Raw genomic sequence first — 14,588 nt, forward strand, 5'->3', positions numbered from 1 at the left:
AGACATGGGCGTGAGACTTACCACCGGCGCGACGAACCGAGCATGGTCGGGATTCCCAGGCTCATCCGGGAAATCTCACACCTTTCTCTTTGCGTCCACGGTGGCGCCCAGCGAAGCCCTCCGCGATGAGGCTCTAAGTTTGGCGGTCGGTGGGGGTGTAAGTGCCGGCGCCTCTCCGCGAACGGTCCAGAATGCCACGCACAAGCCCGCATGGCTCTTCTGGGGGAAGGGTAAGTTGCGCTTCAGGAAACGTGACGTCCACACAGCTTGCCTTTTTTGGCGAGAAGGGACGTCATATTCGAACGTGGTCGAGGGCGTGGTGCGTGAGCAGACGTTCGTTTGCGGCTTCATGGCGATGCCTTCCCCTTTTCTGTGCTTCTCCCATCGGATCCCAGTCCCTTCTGCCCTCATATTGCGCCTCAGGCTCCTCTCTTACCCCCCTAGATCGACATTCGGCCGTAGATGGCCGGCTCCTTGGCAGATCCTTGCCTTACTCCAGCCAAAACGTCCTCGATCGAGAGGGCCGAAAACAGCTGTCGTGGGAGTATGGCTCGCCCACCGTCGAAGTCATTGCATCATGAAAAAGATCGCGATCAGAGCGCGTAGCTGTCGTCGCCAAGGATCATTGCCTGTACGAGGTCTCTCATAAGAGAGGGTTCGCTGTCCGGTAGACGATCAACAGCTTAAGTCTGCGAGGTTCTACCAGTTGTGCTAGACTAACACTATCCTACCTACCTCACTTAGCGATACTTTGCAATTATTGACCTTAATGACAATCTAATGCTACGAAACAAGGCGTCAAGATGAGAGGCCCACCATCTTGGCCCGCCGGGCTGGCGGCGATGTCCTCGCTCGCCAGCTTCTGCGTATCGACAGCCAACGGCTTCTCGACCTCCTCCAAGCTCTGGGACAGGATCCAGAAATCCAACATCTTCACGGCGGAGCACGAGCTCGGCAGCCGATCTCTCGACATCGGCATCAGCAGCGGCTGCCCGACCGCCCTCGACCTGTGCGTCGATGGCGCCTGCACCAACGTCACCATCGGCATCAATCCGCTTCACCTGCGGCGCCTCACGAACCGCTGCAAGGCAGGCGAGATCTGCGTCGTCGGGTGCTGCGGGCCCCTGAGCTTCCACGAGCCCGCGGGGTGTGGCAGTGACGACGAGCCGTGCAAGGCAGGTCGCTGGTGCCACCGCGGGTCGTCGCTGCCCATCGAGGTCAGCACGAGCTCGCGCGCCTGCGGCTCCCACAAGAGGAGGTGCGACCCGGGCACGCTCTGTGTCAGCGGCTTCTGCGAAAAGATCGACCTCGGAAGCGACCCCCTGAACTGCGGCGGCAGTGGCGTCGTCTGCGAGGCAGGGCACTTACTGCCTCGACGGCGCCTGCGGTGCCCATGTCGTTGGCGCCCCTCCCCTCACGTGCGATGCTGACGACCAGTGTGCCCTCGGCCTCACGTGTCGACAGGGCGTCTGCGAGGAGATCAGCATCGCGCTCGATCCCTACAGGTGCGGCGCCAACAGCACCACCCAGTGCCTTGCTGGCGAGACTTGCCACGGCGGGCGCTGCGAGCGCATCGCCCTCGGCTGCGAGGCTGTCGACGGCGACAATGGCAACGACGATGTCGAGGCCTGCGAGAAGACGTGCGAGCTCGGAAGCGTGTGCTACAACAACGAGTGCATCCCGCTGCATGTCGACCTCGACGTCGCGGACTGCCATGGCAAGGCGTGCGCCGCGGGTGATGTCTGCCTCTCGGGCATCTGTACGTCTCATCTCGCGAGGAAACGCCACCGGTCCGATCGTGGGGGTGTGCTGGTGCCCCTCCTGGATCTGGCTCTCCTGGCGGTCAGCCTACGGGACAACCTGGTGCGTCTGCTGGCGCATCTGGTCTGCCTGGTGGTCAGCAGCCTACTGACGTGCCTGTCGTCCCGGGGCCTGTCGGACAGCCGAGCGCTCAACAGCCTGGTCAACCCGGTGCCGGACAGCCTGGCTCGGATCAGCCCGGCCAGTCCGGTGGCTCCGGTCTTGTTGGCGGCCCCGGTGGCCAGCCAGGCCAACCTGGAGTGACGCCTGGAGAGCCCGGCGGCTCAGGAATCGGCGGCGGCTCGAGTGATGGTCAGACGGGTGTAGGCGGCGGTCAACCCGCTGGCCAGCTTCCGCCTGGTCAGCTTCCTCCTGGCCAACTCCCCCCGGATCAGCCAGCTCCTGGTCAGCTGCCTCCAGATCAACTGCCGCCCGGTCAGCTCCCACCAGACCAGCCAGCCCCTGGTCAGCCAACACCTGGAGAGCCCGTGCCCGGCCAAAACCCCTCGGACCCGGGTCAACCTGGACAGGCTCCTCCGATCCAGCCTGGCACCGGCCCAGAGTCCCCTGGACAAGGCCCTACTGATCAGCAACCACCTATTCAGATCCCCCCCATTCAGTCACCGCCCGACCAGCAAACCCCTGATCAGACTTTCCCTGATCCTCAGGTTCCGGTCGATGTGCCTCCCGGACAACAGCCTTCGGGCCAGAACCCTGGTCAGACTCCTGGTCAATCTCCTGGTCAGAGCCCTCCCAATCAACAAGGCCCGGGCCCAGTTCCCGCTGACCAGCCACCCTCGACCCCAACATCTCCGGGCGCCGGTGCTGGCGGTTCTCCCTCAGCGCCATCCCCTGGTGGTGACTCTGGCTTCGTCAAGCTCCCACAATCAGGCCTCCCTGGCATCTCCACGGATCCCATTCAGTCTCCCCCGCCACAACGTTGTCCCGGCGAGCAGGTTCTTGTTGGCACTCTCTGCAAAGACATCTTCGGGGACCCGGAGAACTGCGGAGAGGCCTGGAACCTCTGCCCGCCCAACAACATTTGTGTTCAGGGTGCGTGCGCCGAGATCGACACCGGAGGTGACCCTAAGGACTGCGACGGTGTTGAATGTATCTCGGGCCAGGCCTGTGTTCGAGGCCAGTGCCGACCCATCACTATCGGCATCTCGGGCCCCCGGCCGTCTGAATGTGGATCCAACGGATGCGGCACCGGCGAACACTGCATCTCGGGAACGTGCGTCAAGCTCACGGGTGACCCGCAGAAGTGTGGTTCCTCGACCAACGCATGCCCCGCGAACAACCTCTGTATTCTCAACAAGTGTGTTCCTGTGGATACCGGCAAGGACCCCGAGAACTGTGGCTCCGAGGGCAACGTGTGCCCGTCGGGTTCCGCTTGCGTTCGAGACGTTTGTATCCCCATTAATGGTGGCAGCATTCCGCCGCCCGCGGACAAGTGCCCCTCGACTTGTGCGCCGGGCACGATCTGCGTCGGCACCGAGTGCAAGCCCTTGCAAAAGCCCGATCAGTGTGCAGACGGCTGTGGGACCGGAAATGTCTGCCTCGATGGCGCATGCACGCCCGTGGAGAGGCCTGACGCTTGTCGACCCCTCTGTTTGCCTGGTGCCGCGTGCATCGACAACACTTGCGTACCGATAGCCAGCTCTGACAGCTGCAACCCTGGCTGCTCAATGAGCGAGGCGTGCATCGGTGGCACTTGTATTCCTATTGATCCCAGAGACAAGTGCCGACCGCGCTGTTTCGGCGGAGCTGCCTGTCTCAACGGTGTCTGCGTCCCCACTCGCGGTGCGGGCGCATGCTCGCAGACTTGTGTCGAGGGCAGCGTCTGCTTCGGAGGCGAGTGTCAGCCTATCCAAACACCCAAAGAGTGCGCACCCAACTGTGCTCGTGGATCCGTGTGCATCGCTGGGTTCTGCCAGCCTATCCAGGCCCCCATCGATTGTGGTCTTCGTGGCCGCAACTGCCCGCTCGACACGAATTGTTTGGCTGGCAACTGTGTGCCGATCAGAGATCCCAATTCGTGCACCGACGACGGCAAGCCTTGCCCGAGTAACCACCGCTGTGTCCAGGGACAGTGCGTTCCCACGCGTGTCAGCGGCTGCAACCCAGCCTGCGAGTCTGACACGGAGATCTGTGTTGATGGTGTCTGTTCCGCCATCAAGGATCCCTCTTCCTGCGGCTCAGGAGGTGGCAAGTGTCTGCCGGGTCACATGTGCGCAGGCGAGCAGTGTTTGCCTATAATCGGATCAACTGGCTGCACTTCCAAGGGCCGAGACTGCGAAGATGGTTTCGTGTGCGTAGCCAAGAACTGTGTGCCCGTTTCGTCTCCCAACGACTGTGGTGAGGGAGGCACTCAATGCGCCGATGGCGAACTTTGTCTCGCTGGCCGCTGCACGGCACAAGCACGGCCGGACCCGTCTGCTGAGTGCACCGATCCAGCATGCAAAACGGGCGAGATCTGTATCGACGGATCATGCACAACACTGACGGACCCTGCGGCTTGCGGATCTTCGGGTGAGCCCTGTCCTGCTGGCACCTTTTGCCTGGGCGATGTCTGCACACGCCTTGGCGATCCCACCGACTGTGATCGCAACGGCCTCACTTGCGATGCTGGTGCCATCTGCGCGGCAGGCACTTGTGTCCCCGCCCAGTCGCCGACCAACTGTGGTGGGCCAGGTCAAATCTGCCCTGCTGGCCAGCAGTGTTTCGCTGGCCAATGTCTGCAGTTCCAGGACGCCAAGGGTTGCGGCACCGGCATTGCGTGCGGAACCGGCCAGCAGTGTATACACGGAACCTGTGTGTCCATCGGCGTCACACAAGACTGTGGCGACACCGGAGCGCCTTGCAAGGCCACCGAGAACTGTGTCGAGGGCTCGTGCCGACTCTTGCCTGTTACAGGAGCTTGCGGTACCACTGGAGGACCTTGCCCTGTCGGAAACAAGTGTGTTGCTGGCGCCTGCGTGCTGCCTTCGGATCCTGTGCCGGCGGTGCTTCTGGGACGACTTGCAGCGGCGGGCGCATCTGTCTCAACGGCGGTTGTGTTGCCGTTGATGATCCTGATGGTGACTGCGGCAGCACCGGAGGGCCGTGTCCCGTCTCCTCGTTCTGTGCGAGCGGTGTGTGCGTCGGTATCGCCGGACCCAACGATAACTGTGGAGCCACCGGCGCTCCGTGTGCTGCCGGATCTGTCTGTATTGACGGCAGCTGTACGGAGGCTACGGGCCCAGAGACGCCGTGCGGACAGACCAACGAGCCTTGCCCCCGCGGCGCCACCTGTGTCGGGGGTGCTTGCTTGCCGGGAGCGGGAGACGGAGACAATTGCGGCGACACCGGAGGCCCGTGCGAGAACGGCCTGTCTTGCATTGCCGGCGTGTGCTTCGGCAATGTGGACGAAGTACCAAGTCCTCCAGGTGACCTGCCTGTGTCCGGAGGAGACCAGCCTATCCCAGGAGGAGACCAGTCTACCCCTGGAGGAGGCCAAACTGTGCCTGGAACGGATCAACCTATTCCTGGTGGAGACCAGTCTCTCCCAGGCCCGGTAGACGGCATCACCAAGCCCGTCATTCCCGGGGACGGCAGTCAGCCGATTGGAAGCCCCGACCTCCCTATTGTTGCTGATCCAAACAACCCTACTACCGGTGGCGGCGGTGTTTCCGTTCCGCCCGCTACTGGTTCCACGCCGCCTGTTGACACTTGTGGCCTGCCAGACAGCGCTGTGCTGCGGGACTACTCTGCATCGAGGACAGATGTGTCGTTTCACGCGGCCCCCGATGACTTCTGTGGCACGTCGGGTCAGGTCTGCCCCATCTGGCAGACTATGCGTGTCAGGAGCGTGCTCGGCCCATTGCTGGGCCTTCTGATAACTGCGGTAACACGGGAGCTCCGTGCTCCCGCAGGTCAGTTCTGTGCTGGAGAGTCATGCCTTACCATCGGGGCGCCCACTGACCTCTGCGGCCCCCTCGGCCGTGTGTGTCCTGCTGGTCAGCTTTGCATGGCTGATCAGTGCGTTCCAATTGAGGCCCAAGGTGCTGTCTGTGGTAGCACGGGGAGCCCTTGCTCCTCGGGTCTGACCTGCGTTCGTGGAGCATGCATCACGACCCCCGAGGGAACTGGCTGCGGCGAGGGAGGCGCGGCCTGTGCCAACGGCTTTGTCTGTGAGAATGCCTCAGTGCATCATCTCCCCTAAGGATACCTGTGGCCCTGGTCGTGGACCCTGCCATGATGGTCTTGTCTGTCAAGATGGTGTTTGCACGCCGACGGGCTTGCCCATCGGCGGATGCGAAGGGCTGAACACGCCTTGTGCGTCTGGTCTCATTTGTGTGTCTGATATTTGCGTCGTGGACCCCGACCCATCGACATGTTCCGGCGCCGTTTGTGGCACAGGTGAGCTTTGCGTTCATGGCCTCTGCATTGACATCCTCAATAATGCCTGCACTGCGGCGCCAAGGACACGCCTTGCCCTCCGAACAACATTTGCCGTTCCGGTACCTGTGCTCCGTCCCCCCACTGCCTTTTGTGGCGACACGACGTGCGACAGCCAGCTTCAAGTTTGTGTTGAGAATGTCTGCCTCGCCCTCTCGACAGATCTCAACAACTGCGGTGCTGCTGGCACAACTTGCCAAGCAGGCCAGACGTGCATTTCGGGCCAGTGCTCCGACCCGGCAGCGCCCACGGATTGTGGTGGCGATGTCTGCGGAACTGGCGAGCTATGTGTTGAAGGGACAATCTGCGTCAACTTGGCGACGGACAACAAGAACTGCGGCAGCACTGGCACAGTGTGCTCCATTGACCAAGTCTGCGTTTTTGGCGTGTGCACTGCCCTAACAGCCCCCGTCTGCGGTCAGACCAATTGCGCGGAAGGCCAGATCTGCTCGTCTGCCACCTGCCTGGACGTGTTCACCGACGCGGCAAACTGTGGTGCCGAGGGCAGGGCCTGTGAGCCATCTGGCTCGACTTGCGTTGCCGGCAAGTGTGTGCCTCCTGTTCTTGGACAGTGCGGCAGTACGACGTGTGCGGCCTTTGAATCCTGCCGCGACGGGACGTGCTACGACCATCTCGGCGACGTTGACAACTGCGGTGGCTTGGGCAAGTCTTGTTCGGGCACTTGTGTGTCTGGAAACTGTGTGCCCCTGCCTGCAGTTGAGCCGAACCAACCTCGTCAAATCACCGACACGCTGAACCAGGTCGTCAACGACGCTCTCGGACCCAGTGGCCTCGTACCAAGTCTTCTCGATAACATTGGCAAGGGACAGACGAGCAACCTCGTCCCCGACATCATCAAGGGTGCCTTGGGTGACGGAACTTCTACTGGCGGCGGCCTCCTTCCTGGCATACTGGACAACCTCGTCAACCAGGGCGCTATTCCTCCAGCGGCTGTCACTGATCTTATCGGACCCAACGGTTCGCTTCCTCCGCTCGTAGACAGTCTCCAGGACAGCATCGCCAAGGACAGCACAGGCAACATTACCAACACGGTGCTGCCGCCTCTCCTAGAGGGCCTTATTGGCGACGGCACTACCGAGGGCGCTGGTCTCATTCCAGGCCTTCTCGACGACATCAGCAAGGGAAATCTCGGCAATGTCTTGCCTGGCCTCATCGACGGCTTGATCGGCAGTGGCACACCCGGACAGGGCACCGTTGGTATCCTCCCGCCGCTCATCACCGATATCCTTGGCCCTGCTGCGGATAACCCACTTGGAAACATCGGCACTATCGTCCCCGGAGGCCTGGGCGCTGCTATCGGCAACGTCACGACGCCAGAGCAGCTTCAGGAGGTCCTCCCTGGTGCCGTTGGAGACTTGCTCAACGGAACTCTGCCCGAAGATGTCGTGAACGGCGTCATCGGTGGACTCAACAACACCGTTACCATTCCCAACACCGGCACTGTCCCCGCGACCAACCTTCCCGGCGATGCAGTCGGCGGGCTTCTGGATGAACTCCTTAACAACGCGACTTCACCTGACGTTCCCAACATTCCTGCGGCCTCCGGACCCCTGATCGACTCTTTGCTCAATGGCAAGCCTCCGGTGAACACCCTCCCCGTCATCCCCGGCGGATCTACGGGAGAACTTCCCGTCGTCGGCGGACTTGTAGAAAATGGAACGCTGCCTGCCAACATCACTGGCGATACTGTAGTGGGCGCTATCATTGGTGGCCTGCTCAACAATGGCACGGTCCTTCCAGGCTCGCCGACGGCTGAACTCCTTGATGGCCTGACGGGCGGTCTTACGGGCAACAACGCCTCCGTGCCCGACACACCTGCTGGTAATCTTGGATCAACCCTCGGCGGGCTCATCAACGCGACTGCGCCCATAGGCTCAGCAGCCGGCGACCTCCTGACGGGCTTGATCGGCGGTGTCACTGGAAACAATACGGACATCACCCCCAAGAATCCTGCAGGAGCCGTTGGTACCATTGTCGGTGATCTCATCAAAAACGGCACAACGCTGCCGGGTACGCCCCTTGGTGACGCCCTCGGCGGCATCACTGGCCCGAACCCTCCTACAGGCAACGAGTTGGGCGAATGTCTTGATGATCTCCTTCCCAACGGCCCACCTGCTGGTATTCCGGCAATTCCCACTCCCGAGGAACTCGAAGGCCTCGTCGAGGGTCTCAAGCCCGTGGTGACGGCACCTGGGGTTATTCCTCCGTCAGGTGGATTCATCGGCGGTATCATTGGCGGCGTCCTGAACAACGGCACCGGGATCGGCGCGCCCGAGCTCCCAACCATCGGCATTAACCTGCCCGCTCTGATCGATTTTACCTTGGGAGGCACCAACGTGACTGGCTCGGATGTGCCCGGGCTCAATGTTACTCTGCCTGCCATTTTCGAAGGTCTTCTGACAAAATGGCACCATTGACCCTTCGCTGGGCGGTGCACTGACCGATATTGTCGGCGGCACACCAAACAACACGGCGACTACCGGCCCCACTCTACCGCCCACCCCCGGCCTCCCCGGAACCACCCTTCCCGGTCTTCCGGCCGCTGGAGGTCTGGTCCCCGGCGTGCTCGGCAGTCTTCCTAGCGATGAAATTGGTGATCTCTTGACTCCTGTTGTTGGCACAGGGGATGGCCTAATTCCCAAGCTCATTGACAATGTCAAGAACGGTGCGACCGATACTATCATTTCAGATCTCATCAAGGATGCGCTAGGTGACGGCACGCCTACCAGCGGCGGTCTCATTCCTAATATTGTCGGCAACCTGCAAAATGGCACGCTGGACAAGGTCTTGCCAGATGTTGCTAAGGATCTCCTAGGCGCCAATGCGACTCTTCCTGCCAACTTGACCAGTGGCTCTCCATCGGACATTCTCCCTGGTCTGCTGAACGATATCTTCGGCAACGGCACTGCCGGCTCGGGACTGATCCCCACAGTCATCGGACAGGTTCAGAACGGGTCAGTTGAGGCTATCCTGCCCGGCCTTGTCAACGGTGCGCTTGGCGGTGGTAGCCCCACGGGTGCTTTGCCAGGGTTCATCACTGAGGTTCTCGGAGGAAACGCGACGGCCGGTCTTGGAACCATCCTCCCAGATCTCGGAACCCATCTACCGGATCTGATCAATGAGAGCAATGGAGGCATCAGCCTTGTCATCCCCCAGCTTCCTGGTGGTGAAAACGGTGCTGGAAACAGCAGCGGCATTGGCATCATCATCCCCACCCTTCCCGGTAGCGATGGAGCCGGCGGCGCCGGCCTTGTCATACCTGATATCGAAAGTGTCTTGCCTGGACTCATCAACGGCACTGGCGGTCTGGCGCCTCTTCTCCCAGGTATAATTGGCAGTCTGCCGGGCATCAGCAATGCTACTGAAGGCGAGCTGGGCGAGATCGTCGCCACCCTTCCTGGTCTGGTGAACGGCTCGACTGGTAGCCTTGAGGATCTCCCAGCCATCATCGACCGCCTGCCTTCACTCATCAATGACACGACTGGCTCTTTGGGCGAAGTCATTGCAAGCCTGCCTGGTCTGCTGAACGGCACTGCTGGCTTGGGACCCCTTCTCAACAACCTCCCTGGGCTCTTGAACCAGACTGGTGCCCCTACCGTGAACCCCTCCTCAGAGCTTCCGGCTGCTGGTCTGTTGCCTGGGCACCATCGTTCCTGATGTCCTCAACACTCTGCCCGCCCTCACAAACGACGCTGTTAATAGTGGCAGTGGTATTTTGATCCCCGACTTTGGAGGCCTCGTCAATGGCACCACGAGCGGCGGCACGGGTGTCATTATCCCGGATCTCTCCAATTCTCTGCCAGGTCTTCTCAACGGCACAGGAAACGCCATTGGTGGTCTTGTGCCTGATGTCGCAAACACCCTTCCAGGCCTCGTGAGTGGTACGCTGCCGGGCCCCGCTGCGCTCGTGCCTGGACTCATAGCCACCCTGCCGACTCTGGTCAATGGGTCTAGCGCAGCCGACATCATCAGCAGCCTGCCCGCTGTCCTGCCCGGCGTCATTATTCCCGCGTCAGAGGTCAACACTATCGTCGAAAACTTGCCTACCCTGACGAACGGCACGTTGCCGTCCATTGACGTCAGCGCAGGTGTCGGCGTGGATGCCGGGGTCAAGATTGGTGTCCCGGCTATTCCCTCGCTCCCCCAGATCATTAACAACCTCCCTGGTCTGCTGAACAACACCGTCATTCCCATTTCCGTGCCTGAGTTGATCAGCGCTCTTCCCGGTGTGACCCTGCCTATTGAACCCTCTGTTGATACGCCAGGCACTCCTGGTGCTCCTGGAGGCTCTGCTGGCGGCGAGGCCCCCGGACCTCTCATTCCTGAAGTCGTAAACAACCTCCCTTCAATCATCAACGGTAGTCTTGGCGGTGGACCAGGCGCTGGCCTCATTCCCCCGCTGGTCGACAGCCTGCCCGGTCTCGTCAACGAGGCTGGCCCTGGTGCTCCTGGTGCCGGAGTTGGCACTGGCCCCGGTACCATCATTCCAGATGCTGTGAACAGTATCCCGGGCGTCATTGGCGGCGCTCTCGGTAACGGCCCCGCTTCCGGCGTCGTGCCGGGCCTAGTTAATGCTCTGCCGGGGCTCGTCAATGACACCCTTGCCGGAGGGCCGGGCTCAGGCTCCGGAACTCTTCTCCCCGATAACGTCAATAACATTCCTTCGGTTATTGGCGGCACGCTGGGTAACTCTACCACCTCGGCTGGCCTCATCCCAGGGCTTATTGGCTCACTGCCGGGCATCGTCAATGACACGATTGGCGGAGCGGCGCCCAGCCCTCTGATTCCTGACGCAGTCAACAACATCCCGTCGATCATCGGTGGTGCCATTGGCAGCTTGCCGGGCAACGGCAGCGCCATTGTCCCAGGTCTGCTGAAAGACCTCCCCGGCCTCGTCAACGGCGTCTTCCAGAACCAGACTGGCGCCGGGACTGTACTTCCCGATACCATCAACACGCTACCTGGCGTCATCGGCGGAGCACTCTCCGGAGACAATCCTGGCTCGGCTATCCCCACTGTCATTGACAACCTGCCGGGTCTCATCAATGGCAGTGTTGGCCAGACGGCGCCGGACTCCGGTGTGCGATCTCCGGGTCCCTTGAACGAGCTCCCGGCATCATTGGCGGAGCCGTGAACGGCAGCACCCCAAGTCCCGAGGGCGTCGTCCCAGGCCTCGTCAATAACCTGCCTGCTATCGTGGCCGGAGCCAGCGGTAATCAGAGCGCCGTGGGAAGCATTCTTCCTGGCCCGCTCAACGAGCTGCCTGGCCTTCTCAATTCAACTCTAGGAGCTGGTGGCCCTGTGACAGGCACTCTAGTGCCCGGTATCGTCAACGGTCTGCCTGACCTTGTCAACGGAGCTCTCAACGGTACCAATGCTGGACCTGGCGCCGAACCTGGAGGTCCACCCGGCACTCTGCTGCCAGGCGGTCTGAACGAGCTTCCCGGCAATCTCACTGCTGGTCTTCCCAATGGTACGACTGCGGGCTCTCTGTTGCCTTCCATCATTGGAGGGCTTCCTGGTGCTGTCAACAGCGCTGTCAATGGCACAGCTGGTACTCTGATCCCGGACGTCGTAAACCAAGTCCCTGGTATCATCAAGGGTGCTGTGGAGAGCGGACCCAACATCGGTCCCCTCATCCCCGGTATCGTCGGCAGCTTCCCGGCCATTGTCAATGGTACTGTGAACGGAGGCGGCCAGGCACAGCAAGACCTCGAGGCTATCATCCCCGGCATCATCGAGACTATTCCTGCCTGCGTAGAGGGTGCTTTGGGCAACGTTCCCAATGTCAACCCGGCGGATATCATTCCCATCGTTATTGGCAGACTCCCAGACATCATCTCTCAGCTGCCCAACGTTACGACTCCAGGCAAGGTCCTTCCTGGTCCGCTGAACCAGCTGCCGGGTATCATCTCCGGTGCCATTTCTGATGCCGCCGGTGTTCAGCCTGGCGTTATCGCCCCTGGTCTTGTGGCTGCTCTCCCCGCCGTCCTCGAGGGACTCGTCAACAACCTGCCGAACACGGGTGGTGCAGTACGCCCCACGATTCCTGGTCTTTCCGAGAGCCTTCCGGGACTCTGCGAAGACGCTCTGAACTCTGGATCCGGCGCGCTGGTCCCGGAAGTCATCAACACTCTGCCTGGCGTCATTGGCGGCTCCATTTCCAACGGCCAGCTGCCTGGCTCGGCTATTTCGCTGCCAGACCTCGTGAACAACCTGCCTGGTCTCATCAACGACGCACTGAACAAGGGTCAGGAGGAGTGCATTCCGGGCCCGGTCAATAATTTGCCAACCACGATTGGTAACGTCATTTCTAACGGAAGCCTGCCTATCCCTAACCTGCCCATCAACGACATTATCAACAACCTGCCAGAACTCATCAATGGCGCCATCCAGACGGGAGCAGGCACTCTGATCCCTGACCGCCTGAACAATCTCCCCACGGATATTGGCGTCTCGTTGAATGCTACTGTCGGTCTGCCGGTCCCCGAGATTATCGCCAATCTGCCATCCATCATCAACAATGCCGTCAGCAGCGGTAACCCTGTCGCTATTCCAGAGGTGATTAACAGTTTGCCTGCCACTATTGGCACGGCGGTGGGTGGTGCTACGAATTTGGTCCCCCAGATCATCGGAAATCTGTCGGCCTTGGTGAATGAGGCTATCAACAAAGGCGCAAGCACAGTGCTCCCTCCAGTGATCAACAATCTGCCGGTCACCATCGGAGGCGCCCTCAACGGTACTACCCTGCCGCCGGCTATCGTTTCCAATCTCCCGGCACTGATCAATGATGCCATCGGCAACGGTGGTGCAGCCGGAGCTGGTGCTGCTACGCTTCTTCCGGAGGCGATCAACACCCTGCCGGCTGTCATCGGAGACTCCCTCGGCGGCCTCACTGGCAACGCAGCAAGTCTGGTGCCTGCCATCGTCGCCAACCTTCCTGGATTGGTGACTGGTGCCCTACAATCTGGTGCTGGAACGTTGGTACCTCCCAGTGTCAACAACCTCCCAGCTACGATCGGAGAATCGCTAGGAAACCTTACAGGCAACCCTGGTGCCCTCGTCCCTGAGATCATCAACAACCTGCCAGGTCTCATTGCGGGCGGTCTAGTCGGTGGCACGGGCACACTTCTGCCTCCCGTCGTGAACAACCTCCCTGCCGTCATCGGTGGTGCCCTAGGCAACGTCACGGGCGCTGCTGAATCTCTAGTGCCCCAGATCATCGCCAACCTGCCTGGCCTCATCACTGGTGCCATCACCAGCAACAGCACGACCTTGATCCCTGACGTTGTCAATACGCTGCCTGTCGCCATTGGCGGAGCGCTGACGAACAGCTCTATCGGTTTCAATCCTGCGATCATCAATAACCTGCCGAGCCTCGTGAACAATGCCATATCAAGCGGCAACGCAACAATAATCCCCCCTCAGGTGAATAACATCCCGGCTGTCATCAGCGGCGCCATCGCCAACAGCACGACGGCTGATGACCTGATCAATAACCTCATTGGAAACGGCACCGCGACCGCTGGGGGCCTGCTTCCCATCTTATCGGGTACCCTCAACGGCAATGTCTCCATCGGAGGGAACAGTCAGGGAGTTCTTCCTGGCCTCATCGCCAACGTCTCTGTCGGCGCTCTGGGCCCCAACATCCCAACGCTCATCAACGGACTCATCGGTACCAACGGCACCCTCAGTGCTATTGCTGGCGGTCTGCTCGGAAATGGCACGGCGGGTCTCACGATCCCTGATATTCTCGGCGGCATTGCGGCTGGTACGGGCAACAGCTCTCTCCCAGGCCTCGTTGGCGAGATCCTGGGCAACGGAACCGGAGGAGGAGGAATCGGAGGAACAGGAGCAGGGGTGGGTGTGGGAGTCACGATTGGAGGAGGACTCGGAGCTGGAGGTCTTCTCCAGAACATCACGACTGGTCTCGTCGGCGGTGGCAGCGGCGGAGCATCCATTCCTGGTATTCTCCCCGGCATCGTCGCCGCTGGACCTCGCGCCAACACGACGGTCCCTTCGGTCGAGGTGGTGCTTGATAACCTCGGTATCGGCAACCTCACTGCATCACTGCCGGCACTCGTCGACAGCATCATCGGCAGTGCGAACCTCACGGGTAAGAATATTACTGGCCCGGCTGCAAGCCTGATCGACGGTTTGCTCGGCCCCGGCGCCTCGGCGGGCGTCAACGTCACCGTCGGCCCTGCTTCAGGACCTGGCGCTGGACTGATCCCCAACCTGCTGGACAACGTGGCCACTGGCAACGTCACGCAGATCATTCCTGATCTCGTCAATGGTCTTCTGGGCAACGGCACGGCCAACAGCGG

The 14,588-nt window shown here is 61.1% G+C and overlaps 2 protein-coding genes across 2 annotated transcripts; both read left to right on the forward strand.

Moving 5' to 3' along the window:
- Positions 1-803: 803 nt before the first annotated feature.
- VDBG_04623 (predicted protein) lies at positions 804-2,064 on the forward strand (the record flags this gene model as incomplete). Its single annotated transcript, XM_003004971.1, has 2 exons — positions 804-1,418; positions 1,465-2,064. 2 exons carry the CDS (start codon positions 804-806, stop codon positions 2,062-2,064), a joined length of 1,215 nt encoding a protein of 404 aa, XP_003005017.1.
- Positions 2,065-3,488: 1,424 nt separating this feature from the next.
- On the forward strand, positions 3,489-8,678 carry VDBG_04624 (keratin-associated protein 10-7; the record flags this gene model as incomplete). Its single annotated transcript, XM_003004972.1, has 3 exons — positions 3,489-4,934; positions 5,033-5,785; positions 5,904-8,678. The coding sequence occupies 3 exons, from the start codon at positions 3,489-3,491 to the stop codon at positions 8,676-8,678; spliced, it is 4,974 nt and encodes a 1,657-aa protein (XP_003005018.1).
- Positions 8,679-14,588: the final 5,910 nt, after the last annotated feature.

The sequence above is a fragment of the Verticillium alfalfae genome, genomic scaffold, assembly GCF_000150825.1.
Source record: "Verticillium alfalfae VaMs.102 supercont1.5 genomic scaffold, whole genome shotgun sequence".
NCBI classification, from domain to species: Eukaryota; Fungi; Ascomycota; class Sordariomycetes; order Glomerellales; family Plectosphaerellaceae; genus Verticillium; species Verticillium alfalfae.